Source organism: Myotis brandtii, unplaced genomic scaffold (genome assembly GCF_000412655.1).
Source record: "Myotis brandtii unplaced genomic scaffold, ASM41265v1 scaffold250, whole genome shotgun sequence".
NCBI lineage: Eukaryota > Metazoa > Chordata > Mammalia > Chiroptera > Vespertilionidae > Myotis > Myotis brandtii.
The window spans coordinates 3,485,343-3,503,821 of NW_005359478.1; the positions used below are offsets into that span (position 1 = coordinate 3,485,343).

An 18,479-nucleotide genomic window follows, 5' to 3' on the forward strand; every position below is an offset into this window, starting at 1 on the left:
TCTTCTCATGGCTTTTTTTTTTTTTTTTCCTCATGGCTTCTTTATATCCTTACTTGTAGGAGACTAGTTTAGCTAGTCTCTAGGTGGTTCTCAATGATGATTATTTCTACTTTAGTTGCAATTTTGATGTGGTTGTGGGAGGAGACGAGCACAGCATTTACCTACTCCACCATCTTGACTAGAAGTCCTAATTATGCCATTTTTTAATCCTTTTCTACCAGGGGATTTTTTTTTTAATTTTTAAAATTTAAGCATCAGCTGTTTTTCTATGTTCTATAACAATAAGAAATAATTCCTTAACTTTCTAAGAGATAGCCTACCATAATGGGTGGAGCAGTCACAGCTCTACCTAAAGCCCAGCCTTGCTGGTTTTTAACGGAGTTCTTGATCCCATTACTGGATACCTTAGCTTCAGCTTTGTGTTCTGGGGACAATGACACGCCTTGGGATTTTTGAGGCACTGATATTAAGTAAACTGATGTTCATAAAGTCCTTGCAACATGGCTGCTGAGCACTTAGTGCTCTGTGTGTGATAGCTGCTAATTGTCATTTTGCTGATAGTCTTAGCAGTAAAGAATTTTTATTTTTTAAAATATATTTTTATTGATTTCAGAGAGAGAGAGAGGGAGAGATAGAAACATCAATGATGAGAATCATTGATCTCGGCTGCCTCCTGCACGCCCCCTCCTATGGATTGAGCCTGCAACCCGGACATGTGCCCTTGATCAGAATTGAACCCAGGACTCTTCAGTCCGCAGGCCAACGTTCTATCCACTGAGCCAAACCAGCTAGGGTACAGTAAAGAATTTTAGATGCTTAGCCTAATCCTCCTATATATTCTCATGCAAGAATTTATTTTAATGTGGCACATCCAAGATATTATCATTATTGTTTATTTGGCAAATTTCTTTTATTTTTTAAAAGTTTATCTTTATTGTTGAAAGAATTACAGATGTTCACCTCCCCCCACATTAACCCCTCCATCCTGCCCTGCCCTCCCCTCCTTACCACACCCCAGGCCTTCACCACACTATTGTCTGTGCAGGATATTATTTTATTTTTTGCATGTCCTTGTGAGAGATGTGTATTAGAAAGGTACATTGTATATAAAGAGTGAATATAGTTGTTTTATTTTAGGAATTTCTTCCTTTCCTCTCTGATTCTTGTTGTACATTGCACCAGCTTTATCTGCAGATACACAGGTAAGAAGAATGCCATGTAATTATTAAAATGTAACAATGCCATTTGAACCAGGCAAAGATTAAGTATATATCATTTTCAAATAAAACATCAGAGTCATTTTTCTTAATGTTTAGTAAATTTTTATCTGCTTGCTTAAAATAATTGGAGATAACAGCTTTTAAAAAAATAGATTCCATGTGGGTTTTGCATATCTTTCTATTCTTAACTAGTACATTATACCAAGTGGTGAATAACTAGTGTGTTGATAAATGCCAAAGGCCAAAAAGAAAGAGATTATTCACACACTTGTGTGAATTACGTTAGATAGGGGCTAAGTGACATTTGAAATTGACAGTTACCTCAGAAGAGCCCCTAATTTGACACTAAAATAATCTGTCAACTCACTTATCCAGGTCCTCTCAGCTCTGCCTGATCCATGTAGTCTCCTAGAAACCTTTTTCATGCCGCTCCCCCTTCAGACCTCCTGTTTCCAGCACCTTCAACCTGTTCCTCATCGTCAGTCAGTGTCCTCACTTTGTATGTCACTGAGAAAAAAGAAGCACGTGGAAGAGAGCTTCATACACCCCCTCCAACACCACCCCTCTGCCTGCATTTAGCCCGGAGATTTAGGCCCTTGTTCCCGTGGATGAACTCTGAGGCCCGGCCCCCCCACCCCCACCCCCCCATTTGTGCATTGGATTCCATCCTCTCACATGCTCAGGGACCTCACTCTAGCAATTATCCCCTTTCCCCTCACATCATCAGCCTTCCCTCCCTGTTGTATCATTCCCATGAATGTACCAACATGCTGTTATTTTTTCCACCTTAAGAATAATACAGAACAAACAAACTCTCTCAACTCTATATCCACCAAATTCCTTCCCATTTTTCTTCCTCGTAAAATGTTTACAACAAAACTAGAAAGCTTTGCCTACACCACTATGTCTGCAGCTGACCCTTATACAACATAGGTTTGAACTGCACAGGTACACTTACTTATATGTGGATTTTTTTCAATAAATACTGTAAATGTAATTTCTCATGATTTTCTTAACATTTTCTCTAGCTTACTTTATTATAAGAATATAGTATGTAATACATATAGCAGACAAAATATGTGTTAATTGACTGTTCATATTATCAGTAATGCCTCCAGTCAGCAGCAGCTATTAGTAAAGTTTCTGGGGAGTCAGAAGTTATACACAGACTTTTGACAGTGCAGGGAATTTGTGCCCCTAACCCCTGCATTGTTCAAGGGTCAACTGTCCTTTCTTAATCCTATTCCAGTGAGACCTTCTATTCCACCACTTCACCAAAACAACTCTTGTCAAGGTCAGGTCACCTGTGACTTCCATGTTGATACATCCAGTGGTCAGTGTTAGGCCTCACCTACTAACCTGTCAGCAGTGCTTCGCCTTTTCTTTTGAACGCTTTCTTTTGTTGACTTCTAGGACACCCCTCCTTGGTTCTCTTCTGATCTCACTGGCTGTTCTTCCTCAGCAGGGTCCTCTTCTTCTCCCCAGCTTCGTTAGGTTGGGTTTCCCCGGTCCTCAGGCCCCTTCTCTGTGGTCATTTGGTCTCACGACTAAATTCATATCTCCCTTTAATGTAACTGCACTTAAACTGACCCAAACTAAACTCTTGTTTCCCACCCATTTCATTCACCTTCCCTCCATCTCCCCCAAGTCTGCCCCTCTGTGGCTTCCTCATTTTAGTTTAAATGGCAGCTTCCTTTTTTACATTGATCTGACCCCAAATCCTTGCCGTCACCTTTAACTTTGTTCTCATAACCCTCCATGTGGCTAATTTGCAAAACTCTCTTATTTTCATCTTTAGTATAAATACATATATTCACTATGTGTATACAGAATGCAACCACTTCTCCCACCTTGACTCACCATCCAGTCCCATCCACTATTATTTTCTTGCCTGGATTTTTGGAAAGGAGCATCCAGCCCACTATCTGCTTCCACCCTCATCTCACTCGAGGCCAGTGGTTCTCAACCTTCCTCATGCCGCGACCCTTTAATACAGTTCCTCATGTTGTGGTGACCCCCAACCATAAAATTATTTTCGTTGCTACTTCATAAATGTAATTTTGCTACTGTTATGAATCGTAATGTAAATATCTGATATGCAGGATATATTTTCATTGTTACAAATTGAACCTAATTAAAGCATAGTGATTAGCCACAAAAACAATAATATATGTGTTTTCCGATCGTCTTAGGCGACTCCTGTGAAAGGGTCGTTCGACCCCCAAAGGGGTCGTGACCCACAGGTTGAGAACCGCTGCTCTAGGCTGTTCTCCGTACAGTAGCCAGAGTGAGTGACAAAACATAAATTAGATCATTTGACTTCTCTGCAGACCCTCAAATGACTCAATATTTAAATAGAATTCAATAGAGCTTCCTGTCCACCCTACCTTGTTTCTTCATAGCACTTACTCCCCCTGCTATGCTATGAACTTGCTTGCTCCCTTGTTGGTTAACTGCCTCCCTTCATTAGAATGGGCCCTCCATAAAGGCAGTGATTTTGTGTATTTTGTTTACTGCTATATCCTGTAACAGTGCATGGCATGTATCCATAGGCATTTAGTAAAGATTTGTCAAATAAATAAATTGAAAATACATTATTTGATTGAAATGCAAACACTTTGATGCTCAGTAGCTGTAGTTCATGTCTATGGAGTTTCATTACCTTTCATTTATATGTCTTTCACCTTATTTATAATTCAATCCTCACAACTCCAGATCAGCGTCACAAGTGAAGAAACTGAGAGGCTCAGGGAGGGCAAATGACAGACGGGTGCTTTTTCCATCAACTACAGAGACCCTGATGTTATCTTAAGCCCATCCTTTTATTTTTTTTAATCCTCACCGAGGATATGCTTATTGATTTTAGAGGAGAAGAGAGACAGACAGATACATTGATGAGAGAGAGAACATCAATCAGTTGCCTTCCATATGTGCCCTGAGTGGAAATCGAACTCGTAACCTTTTGGTGTATGGGACAGCGTTCCAACCAGCGTTCCACCCACCCGACCAGGGCTTAAGTGCACCCTTTTAAATGTTATTTATCCCCTGCAGGACAGGTGTTCCCACATTTAAAGTGTGCCACAATTAAAATAATGTGGCAAAAAATACTGAATACATATTTTCATCCAGTTATCGTAAAGCTCTTGCTCCTGAGAAACTGAGCATTAATTCATAGTATAGTCAGCATTCCATCTATTTTAAAACAATGTTTAATAGAAGTGGTTATGCCAGAATTTATCAGAAATCTTTTTACATATAATGTTTTTACTAGTTATTTAAATTTATATTTTTGCAGTATTTTTAAAAGACATCATTGTCAAAATGGGTATTAAAATGAAAACAATTCAAAGATTTCACTAAGATTCTAAATTTCTTGTTAGAGCCTTGTTATTTAGTTCTGAGGTTCTTCATAGTTATGGTGTCATTTCCGTAGTCTGAATTTTGTTTAATAAAACGCATGCTACTTATTTTTTATATATTTCACTGATAGAACATCAGTTTGCAGTATTTACCTTTTCCTGAAATTAGAAGGTAGCTGTTAATACCTGTTTCCCTCCCTTTCCAGCAAGTTTCCTCCCAGCCTGTATGCTGCTGGGATTTCTCAAGCCCAGCAGGAGGAGATAGCGGGCACTTTCCTAATTACCCTGGATCCACTCATCACTCAGCTTCTCACCTTCCAGCCTTTCATGAATGTGGTTTTGGACAGTAAATTAGGTAAAGCTTCAAAACAGAATTAATGTTAAAATGGCTCTTATTAATTACTAGAGGCCCGGCGCATAAAATTGTACGCAGGTACGGTCCCTAGACCTAGCCTGCGATCAGGGCCATCTTCCCCAGCTGCTGGCAGCCGGCCCCGCCCCCTGCCGCCACCCACCTTGGTTCCCCATGGGGAGCTTGATGGCCGGGGGAGGGACCGAGAAGTCAGCTGTTCCTGCCTGATCACTGCAGGTTGCCCTCTGTGTGTGGGGCCACCAGCGGCGCGGGAGCCTTGGCCTGGCACCGCCCGCATCCCCCACCACCCACCCTGGGTCCCCGATCGCCATTGGCGATCGGAGCCTTCTGGCCGGGGAAAAGGACCGAGAGGTGGTCAGTGCACCTCATAATGACTGGTTGAGTGGTCATTCTAGTTCTGCCAATATGGTTGCTGGGCTTTTATTAAATAGATGACATGTTAGAGACAGCCTTCTCTTCCCTTATGTAATCATCTTTTTAAGTTTCAAACTTTTTATTTAAAATTTCTCTTTTTTCTTCTTGAAGCATATTTCTCATTTAAAGAAATTATGCCTCTAATTTCTTTACATATCACATCAGGTTTCTGCTGAAAAGATGTAGAATGAATATGTTTTTACCAATTTGTTGTAACACGATGAATGTGTTTTTATTGCTTGTAAGAGCTGCCATGCGAACTACAGTTCCCGCAGTGTCTCCTGCTGGTTGTCATCATGGATAAGCTGCCCTTTCAGCCGCTGGACGTGCAGACCCTGTGGTGCACCGAGAGCCGGGTCTCAGGAGCTGCGTCCAGGTAGCAGATGTGCTGTTTCGACCCTGTCATGTTATGAGGGTTTAGCATGCCCTCTCACGTGGAAAGATCTTGAAATTACGTTTTTTGTTGTGTCAGATAGTCTAGTTAATAATTATTGTAGACCTCATTCATATGTTGCTACGTTATAAAAATACACATATAAAATATATGAATCTATAGATACTAAAGCTGTTTTAATTTTGTTCAGTGTTTTAGAAGGTATTGCCTAGTAGTGTTATGAACATTGAGTGTAATGGGTGCGATGTAATTAGTAACATGCCAGTGAGTTCTGATGAAGAGACTGCTGGACACTGTACATTACCTCTTGGGAATTTTCACTTGTATCCATCCTCCTCCCTTGGATTATTGCTGTTCTTGGATTTTCCACCCGCTTTTAGTCCATTCTTTGTACCGCTGCCTCGTCAGTCTTCCTAAACCTCAGCTCTGAGCTCCCTGTTTTCAAACCCAAAATTCCGTGCTCAAAACTAAAGCTGCTCTGTCAGACTTCTCAGCTTTGGGTTGAAAGGTCATCCCATTCTGTTGCCAATTTCCACTTTTGCTCTTGATCCTTTTGCTTGTTTTCTGTCAGACCTGTTTGTTATTCATGTTTACCTTGTACTCATGCTTTTGTTGTCTTTACCTATTTATATCTTTTTGTGTTTTTAATTTGTTATTTAAGTCCTCTACGAAGATTTCCTAAACCATTTCAATCATAAAATGCCCTCTCCCTGTCTGAACAGTAATATTCTAGTTTATATATGCTATCTAGCTATTTAAAAATAAAGTTTCTTCATGAATTTTGTCTTTGAATAGTTTAATTATGTGATAAACACTTAAGTCAGTGATACAAAATGTCCAGGCAAATTCTTATCCTTTAAGGACTTTCTCTAATAGTGACTGTATTTTGTTTTTATTATACATGTTCACACATTGGAAATGTATACCTCTTGAGACATTTTGCTTTGCTAAAACAACCCATGATATGTTATATTATTATACCTACTAATTATTAAATGTTAATAATGTTGGGTTCCATATTCTCAATTCCCTGCAGGGTATCTCTACTCAAAGCCATTTTCTGGAGTTTTGAGCAGTGTTCTGGTGAACTCTCTCTACCTGTCCATTTACAGGGAGTGAAGGGTAAAGGGCACGTGGAGGTTGCCGTTCCCTTGTATCAGCATGTCTGTGTTCATCTGTGTGCGTTCATTACTGCCTTTCATCCCTCGCTGTTTCCAGAACTGGTAAGTGTGTTACTTGTTGGCTAAGCCAAGGTTGCTCTTTTGCATTTTTCGTTTCACTGAAACTGTGATTTATATACAGAAAAAAGTGGGAATAATTAATGTATGTTCTTTTTGACCGTTGTTTTCTCAGCTTACACATTTTATTCTTTAACTCAGTTGTGTCCTAGAAAATGTAATCCTAGAGCCCAACAGTATTCAGATGTAGTATCCTAAAACATTTGAGGAAACATTTTTGGGTGGGAAGGTATAGAAAGACTGCAAGGTGGATTTTATCTGCCTCAGTTTCATAAAGAAAAGAAGTATAAAGAGTCCTATGCAGCACTTAAGTCTCCTGTAGATCTTTGGATAAAGATTTTTTTAAAGTGGAATTAGATTAGAAAAGATGTTGAAATTCTTAGGAAAATTTTTTAGAAATTATTTAAGTATCCATATCATTTAAGATATTATACAGTGGGTAGTATCAGCCATATTAAATACTGTATTTGGATGGTTAAAGGCAGAAACAAAAGTATAGGCTTATATGTTACTATGTTGTTTTAATGATTTCAGCTACTCAGAGAATTCTGGTGGATCCCAGAGATTGAGTTACCACAATTGAAACCAGTTTTGAATCCCCATAGCCCAGCACAATGTTCGATATGATAGGTGCTGAAGACGGGCAGACAGCATGGGCTCCTTCAGATTCTAGGAAATAGAGCCTCTCCCTTGAGATCTGTTGCTGTGTGTTGTGAGGGTTTTGTTTCATTTGAGAAGTGTAACATGAGTGGTGACTTACCTTGGACTGTTTCTCCGCAGGATGCCGCTCTGCTGAGTGCAGTGCTCAGTGCTAACATGATCTCCTCCTTGTTAGCCATGGACGCCTGGTGCTTCCTTGCTCGGTACAGCATGCTGCTTTGTTTTTGGGTTGGTTTATAGTCGTGACCGACAGTAAATTATTTTAGATTTGTACGTTTATAGAAAAGTTCTGTCTCAATAACTCTGGTTTCTTATCACAGCACTCAGTTAGGAACCGGGTTCCTCTCTCCTTTCTATGTTTGAAGTCATAGACGACTAGTGCTTAGGTGGCTTTGAATGTCGTGATGTTCCTTGATCCTGGGAATAACTGCGGTTTAGAATAGTTGGTGCTTTATGGAAGTTCGTCTCCTTGCTTTTCTCGGTAATTGTATAAAGACTCCCTCCTTTATGTACATTGCAGATATGGGACTGCTGAGCTCTGTGCGCACCATGTCACCATAGTGGCTCACCTGGTGAGTAGAATTGCAGGCCTAATGCAACCACTGCCCATGAAGTTTCTTTGGAGATACGCTAATCTAAAGAAAGTGAATATTGAACGGAGAAATACATGGCAGCTAAGTTATTTTGACAGTTTGTTGATGCTGTTGAGAGAGATAGACTAGAACAGTGTAAAACTGGGGAAATTGTCTCATATTTTTAAAATTTTATCGAGTTCCATTAATTGTTCTGAGAAATAAAGACTAGGTTGAGAATTAATTTAAAATTGAATGCAAAATAGAAAATCAGGAGAGAAGAGTTTAATGTTGATGACCAAGAGTTCTCTCTCTCTCTAATATGACTTAGACAAGCTAACTCTTGAATTGTTGTATCTCTTTTAGTCAAGAGGGACTAAATGTGATAGTGATTAATGCCTTTTGGGAAAAGAAGTAATGCTTTGTGGGTGGGTACAAAGAGAGAATGATTCCGTGATGATTTAATCTTTTCACATTGATCTTTTTTACTTTTAATTCTGAGATGTTTGATACATTCCATTGAAGATGGTCATGACCTATTCGTTATTTATTTATTTATTTTGCCCCTGGCCTTAGTATATTATGCAAGGAATTGATTTCCAGAAAATTGAGTTTATAGATCTTTTAATTATGGTTCCATCTTACAGAATTATACCCACCTCTGCACTGTTGTGCTTAGATCTGAAAACATTCCATGAATTGTTTTTGAGTAGGAGGTTGTCATCAAATGATAATTTGAAACCAAGATTCCAACGTGGTGTTTTAAATATAACATCAAAATACTTCTTTCAGTATAAAAGTAATCTACGTTCATGGAAAAAAAATTAAAATTACCTATAATCTTATCTCCCAGAAAGAGCTACTGTTAACACTTGGCATATAAAAGCTTATAAAAGACTAGAGGCCTGGTGCACGACATTCGTGCACTCGGGGAAGGGGGCTCCCTTAGCCTGGCCTGCACCCTCTCGCAGTCCGGGAGCCCACGGGGGATGTCTAACTGATGGCTTAAGCTGTAAGCCCAGCTTCTGGCTGAGCGGCACTCCCCCTGTGAGAGCACACTGACTACCAGGGGACAGCTCCTGCATTGAGCGTCTGCGCTCTGGTGGTCAGTGCACATCATAGCGAGCAGTTGCACAACTTTAGCATATCATTAGCATATTATGCTTTGAGTGGTTGAATGGCTGACCAGATGACCGAACGCTTAGCATATTAGGCTTTTATTATATAGGATAAGATTTTAGGCCAGTCAATCTCCTGTCTTTTCCCAGATAAAGTCCTGCCCTGGAGAATGCCATCAGCTCACCAACCTGTCGATACTACTGCGGCGTCTCTTCTTCTTCATGGCCCCACCCCACCAGGCAAGAATGTCCTCGTTGTCACGTCTTTGAGCAACTGCTGAGGATTGGGTTCAGACTCTTTTTAAAACTTTTTCCTCCCCCCACTTATACTATGTTTAAATGTTGGCATAACAAATTTTTTTTAATAGTCTTCACCCAAGGATCTTTTTCCCCATTGATTTTTAGAGAGAGTGGAAGGGAGGGAAGAGGAGAGAGAGAAAAGAAACATCGATGTGAGAGACAGAAATGGATTGGTTGCTTTCCACACGCGTACCCTGACTGGGGCTGCAACCCAAGTGTGTGCCCTTGACTAGGAATCAAACTCATGACCCTTTGGTGCATGGGCTGATGCTCTAACCACTTAGCAACACCAGCCAGGGCAATAAGAACACACTTTTTAATGTATCATTGCTTATTGCTTTTAGATGAGTTTAGATTTTGATGTTAAAGAAAAACCAGAGCTACATAGTAGTTAAAGTGGTAAATGCAGATTTTATTCAGGAACTAACACGATAGGAGAAAGAGACCTCAGGGTGCAGCTGGCTCAGTTCTGAATTCCACACAGACAGGTGAGGCTCAGAGTCAGGGAGCAAGTGGACGTCAGAATTAGTAGATGAAACATCGGGGCGGGGTGATTTTTGCTAAACTGACTTGACAAGATTCTTGCTGAACACAGACCAGGTGCTCAGATAGCAAGGGGGAGAGATTCTTTCCAAACTGGATGATGCAGGCCCAGCATAGGGGACAGCCCAAGGTCGAAGGCTAGTCATAGGAAGGCTCAGAGGAGCCTGACTTAAGTTTGTCAGTGCCTTTGCTGCAAGTTAGATAATAGTTCTAATTCTCTCTTCCTGAAACATCTTCCCTCTTGTTTCTCGTGCATTTAAGATACTTGAAACGGTTCTATGTCTCCTGCCTCTGTAACTAATTTGAAGAGCTAGAATATTATTTATGCCCTTAGTGATATCTTTTTTCTTCAGTAAATGAGTTTAACATGCAGGGGAAATCGAAAGTAGGATGGCCGTAGCTGTTGAGGTTGTGAGGAAACAAGCTGTGATGGAGGAGGCTCTGCAGTTACAGGGCCTGGTAGCCTTGGGCAGTCCCTCAGACTGGCCACTTGGGAGGCCTAAGGAAGGTAGGGAGAGTGGGGGTTCCGGGGAGAGATCAGTCATAGGACTTGTATGCATGCATATAAGCATAACCAGTGGACACCCAGGGGGGTGAGGGCATGAGGGGGCGGGCAATGGGGGATAAGGACACATGTAATACCTTAATCAATAAAGAAAGGAAAAAACAACAACATTAAAAAAACAGGTTCCCGGACCTTCATCTGGGTATGGAGTGGTGGCTATGAAGTGAGGCTTAGTAATTTGTTCTTGTTACTGTTGTTAAATTCCTACATGAATCTGACAGGGACGCAAGCTTGGGAACCACTAGGTTAGCGAAAGGGTTACAGGCCTCTGTTTGAATCCTGGTTTAGTATGACCGTGGACAGGTCATCCTTTCTGAACCTCAGTTTCCCTGTCTACAAAGTGGTGGATATGTATAGCTAGTTTTGAAAAGTTTTGTAAGGACTTAGTAATATCTGTAAGACACTAGCACTGGAGGGGTGCTCAGTAAGCGCTGGGAGTTACTCTCACTAGAGCAGTGGTTCTCAACCTGTGGGTCGCGACCCCTTTGGCGGTCGAACGACCCTTTCACAGGGGTCGCCTAAGACCATCCTGCATATCAGATATTTACATTACGATTCATAACAGTAGCAACATTACAGTTATGAAGTAGCAACGAAAATAATTTTATGGTTGGGGGTCACCACAACATGAGGAACTGTATTAAAGGGCCAGAAGATTGAGAACCACTGCGCTAGAGTATTTGGCCCGAGTCTGCAGTCTTCTTTCCTGCCCTAGAGAGGCTGGCTGGGCCCTGGGAGAACCGCACCAACCTTCTAGCCTCCTCAAGGCAGAAGCACCCGAGGCCGACTGTGAGCACTCAAGAAGACATGCTGTCCTTCCTCCCAGCTCTAGCCTAGTGGTCTGCTCAGGTCCCTTTGAATTTTCCTCTCCTCACTCTCCTGTCAGAGGCCTTGTCCTAGGTTCTCGGTACATTGCTCTTCATGGAGGGAGGGAAAAGGTCCTCTTAACCTCAGTTTCTCACATAGAAAATAGGAATAAAAGTATTCGTTTCCAGGGTTGTTGTGAAATTTTAACTTTTAGAATAATACAACTCACAACAAATTAGCTCTAAGTGAGGTCTAGAAGCTTTGTTATAAATAAAGGAGATAAACTAATTTTAGACATCTTTCATCTCCATTTTCTAAATTTTCCCCAATAATTGAGGCTATCAGATATATGTTATGGGTAAATGAGGGGTTTTTAATTTTTTCCTTCAGTTATCAAATATTGATTTTCTGCTATGAGCAAGTTACTATGCTAAAATTTACAATTAAAAGATAGCCCTAGCCAGTTTGGCTCAGTGGGTAGAGCGTTGGCCTGTGGACTGAAGGGTCCCAGGTTTGATTTGGGTCAAGGGCACATACCTTGTTTGCAGGCTCCATGCCTGGCACATTTTGTGCTCATTCGGCAGGCAACCAATCGATGTGTCTCTCACCTGGATGTTTCTCTCTGTCTTTACCCCTCCCTTCCACTCTAAAAACCAATGGAGAAAATATCCTTGGGTGAGGATTAGCAAAAAAAAAAAAGTTAACAATTAAAGGACAAATCTGAATTTGAATCCCTGTTCTTCAAGTCCTTGGGAGTGTTCATTAGCCCTGATATTGAGATACTGAGGCTTATTCTGATGGCAGCTGTGAGGTTTGAAGTGAGCATATACCAAGTGTCACTTCTGCCCTGTTCAGCTCTTTTTCCTAAGACATGGCTACTCCTCTAGAGGAAGGAGGGAGGGTACAGACATTTTTGGAGACTGTAATGTGGACCGGGCTTTATATCAGGCACTCAAACTGTTTTGGTCCTCATGTCAGCCTTGTACAAGGGATACAGATGAAGAAACAGTGATTCAGAAATTAAAGAACTTCCCAAACACCCATAACAAATGCCAAGCTAGTCCTGCGTTGTCTCAAGTAGAGCAGAGCCAGTTCCCACTGGAAAACTGACTCTACGACCTTTGCTTCTTTAAGTTCCTGTTGCCGTGTTGGGAATATTACTTCTGACTTAACTGTATAAGGTGATGATAGTATGAATTCGTAGGAAAATAGTAGGCTTGCCCTAGCTGGTTTGGCTCAGTGGGTAGAGCGTTGGCCTGCGGGCTGAAGGGTCCCAGGTTCAGTTCTGGTCAAGGGCAATGCCCGGGTTGCAGGCTCCATCCCTAGTGCAGGAGACAGCCGATCAATGATTCTCTCTCATCATTGATGTTTCTGTTTTTCTCTCCCTCTCCCTTCCTCTCTGAAATCAATAAAAATATATTTGAAAAAAATAGTAGGCTTACTGGGTAGGAACTTATAAGATAGCTGACCTGACTATTAAGGAAATATATTCTTTAACATTCTCAGTGCATTTTCATAATGTTCCTGATGGAGACAAATGAAACAACAAAAATAATAAGTGTTCATTTCAGTTAACCTTGAATCTGGTACCTTGTGATAACACTGTTTAATTAAAAACTTTTAAAATATATTAAATAATATATTAAATTACTCATGTTTCTTGAACCATTTATTTCAGGTGGAGTTTATCCAGAAATTTGCCCCAAAAGAAGCGGAAAATCTGCCTCTGTGGCAACATATTTCTTTCCAGGCTTTCCCCGCTGAGCTAAGGAAGCAAACTGCTCATGAGGTTGTCAGAGTAGGCGCTGCACAGAGCAGGAGGTGGCTTGGTGGCAGTCGCACTGTGGGGGAACTCGAGTGGCTGGCAAGTAATCAGTTTGATTGATTTGATTTTTCAGTAGTGGTTGGTGAGCACCGTTTTAGGAATGGGTGGGTTGTAATAAGATGGACCAGTCTCGGCCCTCAGGTTAGAAACTTGTGAGATTTTCAGATTTCTACATTCTGTGAAAGGCTCTGGGAAACATCCTGTCTTGACTGAGGTAAATTATAAATTATATGGAGGGTGGGTGTCTGAAGCTCAAGACATACTGAACCAATGTTCACATTACAAAATTCCTTTATCTAGTATTTTTGCTGACACAGCTCTAGGTCCTTCTGTTTGACAGGATACAACCCCTATATTATGTATTCTGAGCCTTTATGTACCTTTCTACTTAGAATGCTCCCTCTTAAAATAATGCAATAAAAAAGAAGTTCATCTGTAAGAAGTAATAATTACAATTTTGAAAAATGGATTATAATACATGGAGTTGAATTTTCCAGTTTAGTGTTCATTTGCTCATTCATTTACTCAAACCTATTTTGAGTGCTCTTGTGTGCCAAGCTTTGTTCTAGGCATTGGGTATCTCAGGGAGCAGAACAAGAATTCCTCCTCTCATGGACTTACATTCTAGCTTAGCAAGGTAGTAAAATAACTGGTAAGTATGATTATCAGTTTGTGATAAGATGAAGAAAATCAAGCAAGGATGGGGACAGGGCCTTCAAAAGGTTGGGGACTGGTAAGTTCAGGATTTCTGAGGGGTTTATATTTCATTTCTGAGTGTAAATGTTCTAATACGCTCTATTTAATGGCACTTGACCACAATTATCATAATGACATTTGCATGTATCTAAAGGAAATAAACGTATTTATGTGCCTTTATTTGGCAGAACTATTAAATACCTAGTTAGGAGTAGGCTAAGTGGTTCACGTTTTGCATTTATTGGGCAACTAATTTCTATAGTAAAGACAAAAAATATTTTGTATTGGGTAAAATAAAAGCACCTATTTTCTAAAATTGAATAAATCTTCTATGTATGACCAAAAACTTTAGTTCAGCAGGTTACTTAACCTGTTTATTTATAAAAAGAAATGGGTAAATTGTAAATAAAGAGCAGTATGGTAATTACATAAAATTAAGGGGTTGTTGACATATAATGGGTGAAAGGCATTGTTACTGTCGTTCCATTCTCATGGCCTTCACTTCACACCCCAACCAAGCCCACACCTGGTGGGGGTGGGGAGGGTTGGGGGGCTAAGATGGGATATGTAACTAAGAGTGAATCCAGAAGAGGTTGTTTTTAGTCTGTGATTCTAGATAGTGTACTACTTCTTCTTACATTTTTTAAAAAAAGAATAGTTTATTGACTTTTAGAGAGAGAGAGACATTGATGTGAGAGAGAAACGTCTGTCAGTTTTCCGTGCATTCCCTGACGGGATTGAATCCGCAACCTTTCAGTGTACAGGACGATGTTCCAACCAGCTGAAATACACTGACCAGGTCTAAATTGATGAATGTTATAAATTAGCTTGGCCATACTGACTATTTGTATCAAACTTATTAAGATAAAATGTTCTTTTTATTTTCTTATTAAGTTTTTAACCTAAAAGGAAAAAGGTTTATTTTAAAAAATGAAGCTAATATTTCTATGTTAAGGAAAATTAGTTTTATTAAAATATATTAAAGAAATAGCTGAAAAGATGGCTTTGGGTCTTAGGAATATAATTGCACATGGATTTTTATGAAGAGTTATGAGTAACTCATAACCTCTAGGTAATTGGCCTCAGCTCCGTGAGGCTGGTGTCTCAACTCGGGTCCTTTTCCTGTCTCTCCGTAGAACGCGGCGCTGTCTGCTTTGCTTGCTGTGAATAGTTCTGCGAGCGAAGCTCTGGATATTGGACAACAAACTGCAGTTATGGAAGCCGGAAGTCAGCTTTGGGCTTTTCTAAACACTAATCTGGTAAGGAACACAACTGATGATTTCCCTGAAGAAAAAATAATGTATCGACAAGAGAATAGTATTGAAATTTCCCTGTAGAGTAAAAGGGATCTCATTTCTTTAGGTGCTGGGTAAAGCTTGTGATTACAACTTACTTGTACGATTGAATTAGATTAGTGAAGCCAGAACCTAGTCAAGATGGTGACAGTCCAGCTAACAGTTTCAGGACCAGTTGGACCCATTTTTTTTTTTTTTTAAATTTCTTACCCTATTATTTCTCTTCTCCCTTGGGTTAGTTTTGCCTGTTTTGTGATTCTCGGTTCTTTAATAATATCTTTTGGGCTTAAAGGTAGAAGGGGCAAGTAGATGGATGACCCAGCAAAGACAAAGCCTAGCGATGAGTGGGCTGGAAATAGTATATGTGTCCCACACGTTACTGCAGTTTGAAAATATGGATTTAAAAATCTGTGACATTTGATTTCTTTGACTGAGTAGAAATAAATGTTGACCTTTGGCTGTCCCGCCTGTGAAAGCAGAAAGCAACAGTGGCACTTGTGGGAAATAATAGACGGTTTTGCAGGTGGTTCAACATAAAGTTTGTGTGGTCAGATTTCCCATCTGCATATTTTCGCTTAAACAAGTGCTTCCCCCCAGTCCTCACAAATCATTCAATAAATATTCATAAAAGACCTGTTTTCTAAAATTGAATAAATCTTCTATGTATGACCAAAAACTTGAGTTCAGCAGGTTATTTAACTTATATAGCTTACAATATCATGACAGACAGTTATGGAGAGAGGAGTGGAATTTTAAGACTCAGGATATCCAAGTACAGAGGCAGATGGAAGTAATTAGATCTGGGTTTGCATCGTGTCTCTGCTTTTTACTAGCGACATGGTCGTGAGCAGATGGTGTGACCTGCCCCCGTTCTTAGTAAGCTGAGGGGAGTACCTGCCTCAGAGATCTGTAAGGCATAAGTGAGGTGATAAACACAAAGAACCTAGATATAGAGTAAATGCTGATTAAAAGGCTGCTATTCACATGTTATTGAACATTTTCAACAAGATTATTTTGTTTCTTATTTAAGGTAACAGGTCAACCTTATGTTCAACGGACACTCAGCCTTTTATTTCCACTGTTGGGATTTTTCATTCAAACTCTAGATCCTCAGCTGATCAGTCAGGTAAGAATAGTGAGCAAGTGGATACTTTGTTGAGGAAGCTGTTAAACTGGGGTGACTTAAAATAACTTTCTAGAAACTGTCCTTTTTAATGATTTCTTGCGCAGTTTGCTTGTTACCTTTCTTGTGGAGTTGCACATATTGCTTGTCCAGGGATGTCTCCTCATTGCTTCTTTCTTCCTTCTAGTGGTGGATTGTTAGTCTGTTGGGCTGTTAATCCAGCCTTTGTCTGTCTTCCTTATCTCCTTGATCGGGGAGAGGCAGAACTTCTCTGTTGCTGTTAACTGCCCAGAAAATCCCTGTGGTTGAGTCAGAGTGTGGGACCTGCATTCCTAGCACTTTCAAAGGCATTTCACAGCCCTGGGAGCGAGGACTGTAACCAGCATGGATGAAGGCTAATCCTGTTTCTTCGAGGAAATGATGGTTTTGAAGGAAGACAATGCTGAGTTTTCTCTGATGCCAGCATGCATGTCTGGGACAGGCAAAACTGGGGTTACTGTCGGAGCCTGGAGTGTTGCTCAGTTATGCCCCATTTGGGAGGTTCTAGGCCAGTGCGGGGCGAGAGAAGCAAAGGCTTCATCTTATCTGAAGTGGTCTAGAGGCTCTGGAATGAGTCCAGACTGGACAGAATGATCCCCCAAGTCAAGAGTTGGCTTGTGCTTAGTCACACAAGAAACAAACAGAAAGAAAAGCTGTTATGAAATAAGACTGTCCCTGGTTATTCAGGAGGCTGGGTGATGGAAGGTAATATCCTGATGCAGTAGACGTGGGAAGCTCTGGTGAGTGGCTGTATACATGAAAAATTTAAATATTTGCTAATTAGGTATATGTTTTATTTTTTGTTAATCCTCACCTAAGGATGTTTTTCCATTGCTTTTCAGAGAGAGTGGGAGGAAGGGAGGGAGAGAGAGAAACATTGATATGAGACACATTGACTGGTTGCCTCCCAACTCTGGGAGCGAACCCAGGTGTGTGCCCTTGACCGGGAATTGAACCTGGCACATTTCAGTCCGTGGGCAGACGCTCTGACCTCTGAGACACATAAGCCAGGGCTAATTAGGTATATTTTAAAATTTCTGTATATGTAACATATTACTGAATTATAATGAGAATGTGGTAAAAATCACTCAAATTATACTGAATGCAACATGTTGAATTTGTTGATTCTGAAGGTTCTGTTATTTTATGAAAAATTAAATGCTGCTAATTTTAATATAATTGTGCCTACCTTTAAAAAAATCCAAATAACTAAAGTTCTAAAATTTCAACATAAGTAAATTGTTCATTTAGGCATTTTCCGTTTTACAGAAGACTTTCTCTCATTGTTCCCTTAAATCAGGGGTTGGCAAATCTCCTGGCTAGATTCTGCCCTGCTTTCAGCACAAGAGCTAAGGATGATTTTTACTTTCTTGAAGGTTTATAAAATAAAATACAATAAAGTATGCAGCAGGGAACACATGTTGCTGCAAAGCCTAAAAATACTGACCACCTGGTCCTTTACAGAAAGTTTGCCAACCCCTGCTAATAATAAAGACCTTCTCTTACTAGAATTTAAAATACAAAATAATTTTTAAAGGTTTGAAGGAAGAGCACTGGTATATACTTTTTCAGGAACTTTTTTTTTACACAGTGGTTGGTAGGAAGAATGCTGAAGTAACTGACTCAATTTGTTTTATTCAGATCCCACCTTCATGAAGTTTAGGGTTTGTGGAGTGTTTGGCTGTTGTGGGTTTTGCTTTGTTTCCCCTCCCAAACCCCCATCAAAATCATAGTCAGGAGGTTTCTGCAAAATAACTGTTCTTTGTCTTTGCCTCTTTAGGTAGTAACTCTGCAGGCCTCACTTCTGAAATTAGAGCCTCCAGACCATGTTCGCTTGGCAGTCCTTGACTTTGTGGCTTCTCTAGGAAAACTTTTCATATCTCCAGCTATCCAGGTAAAACTCTTCATTCTGTTCTCGTTATTACAAAAACGCTGCAA

The 18,479-nt window shown here is 40.3% G+C and overlaps 2 protein-coding genes across 3 annotated transcripts in view; one reads left to right on the forward strand and one right to left on the reverse strand.

The window, feature by feature from the left end:
• Window positions 1-18,479, forward strand: part of LOC102254783 (chromosome unknown open reading frame, human C1orf112) — a 36,536-nt gene that overhangs the window by 13,631 nt on the left and 4,426 nt on the right. For both annotated transcript variants that reach the window (XM_005867636.2, XM_014540871.1), the window contains 11 exons: window positions 1,138-1,202; window positions 4,786-4,934; window positions 5,613-5,742; window positions 6,797-6,983; window positions 7,779-7,861; window positions 8,179-8,230; window positions 9,499-9,588; window positions 13,242-13,427; window positions 15,221-15,343; window positions 16,410-16,505; window positions 18,322-18,435. In XM_005867636.2, coding sequence (XP_005867698.2) covers window positions 1,138-1,202; window positions 4,786-4,934; window positions 5,613-5,742; window positions 6,797-6,983; window positions 7,779-7,861; window positions 8,179-8,230; window positions 9,499-9,588; window positions 13,242-13,427; window positions 15,221-15,343; window positions 16,410-16,505; window positions 18,322-18,435 — 1,275 coding nt within the window. The remainder of the gene's footprint in view (window positions 1-1,137; window positions 1,203-4,785; window positions 4,935-5,612; window positions 5,743-6,796; window positions 6,984-7,778; window positions 7,862-8,178; window positions 8,231-9,498; window positions 9,589-13,241; window positions 13,428-15,220; window positions 15,344-16,409; window positions 16,506-18,321; window positions 18,436-18,479) is intronic.
• Window positions 8,838-18,479, reverse strand: part of SCYL3 (SCY1-like, kinase-like 3) — a 38,367-nt gene continuing 28,725 nt past the window's right edge. Inside the window, exon 14 of the mRNA XM_014540873.1 lies at window positions 8,838-9,034. The gene's annotated coding sequence lies outside the window, so the exon portion shown is untranslated. The remainder of the gene's footprint in view (window positions 9,035-18,479) is intronic.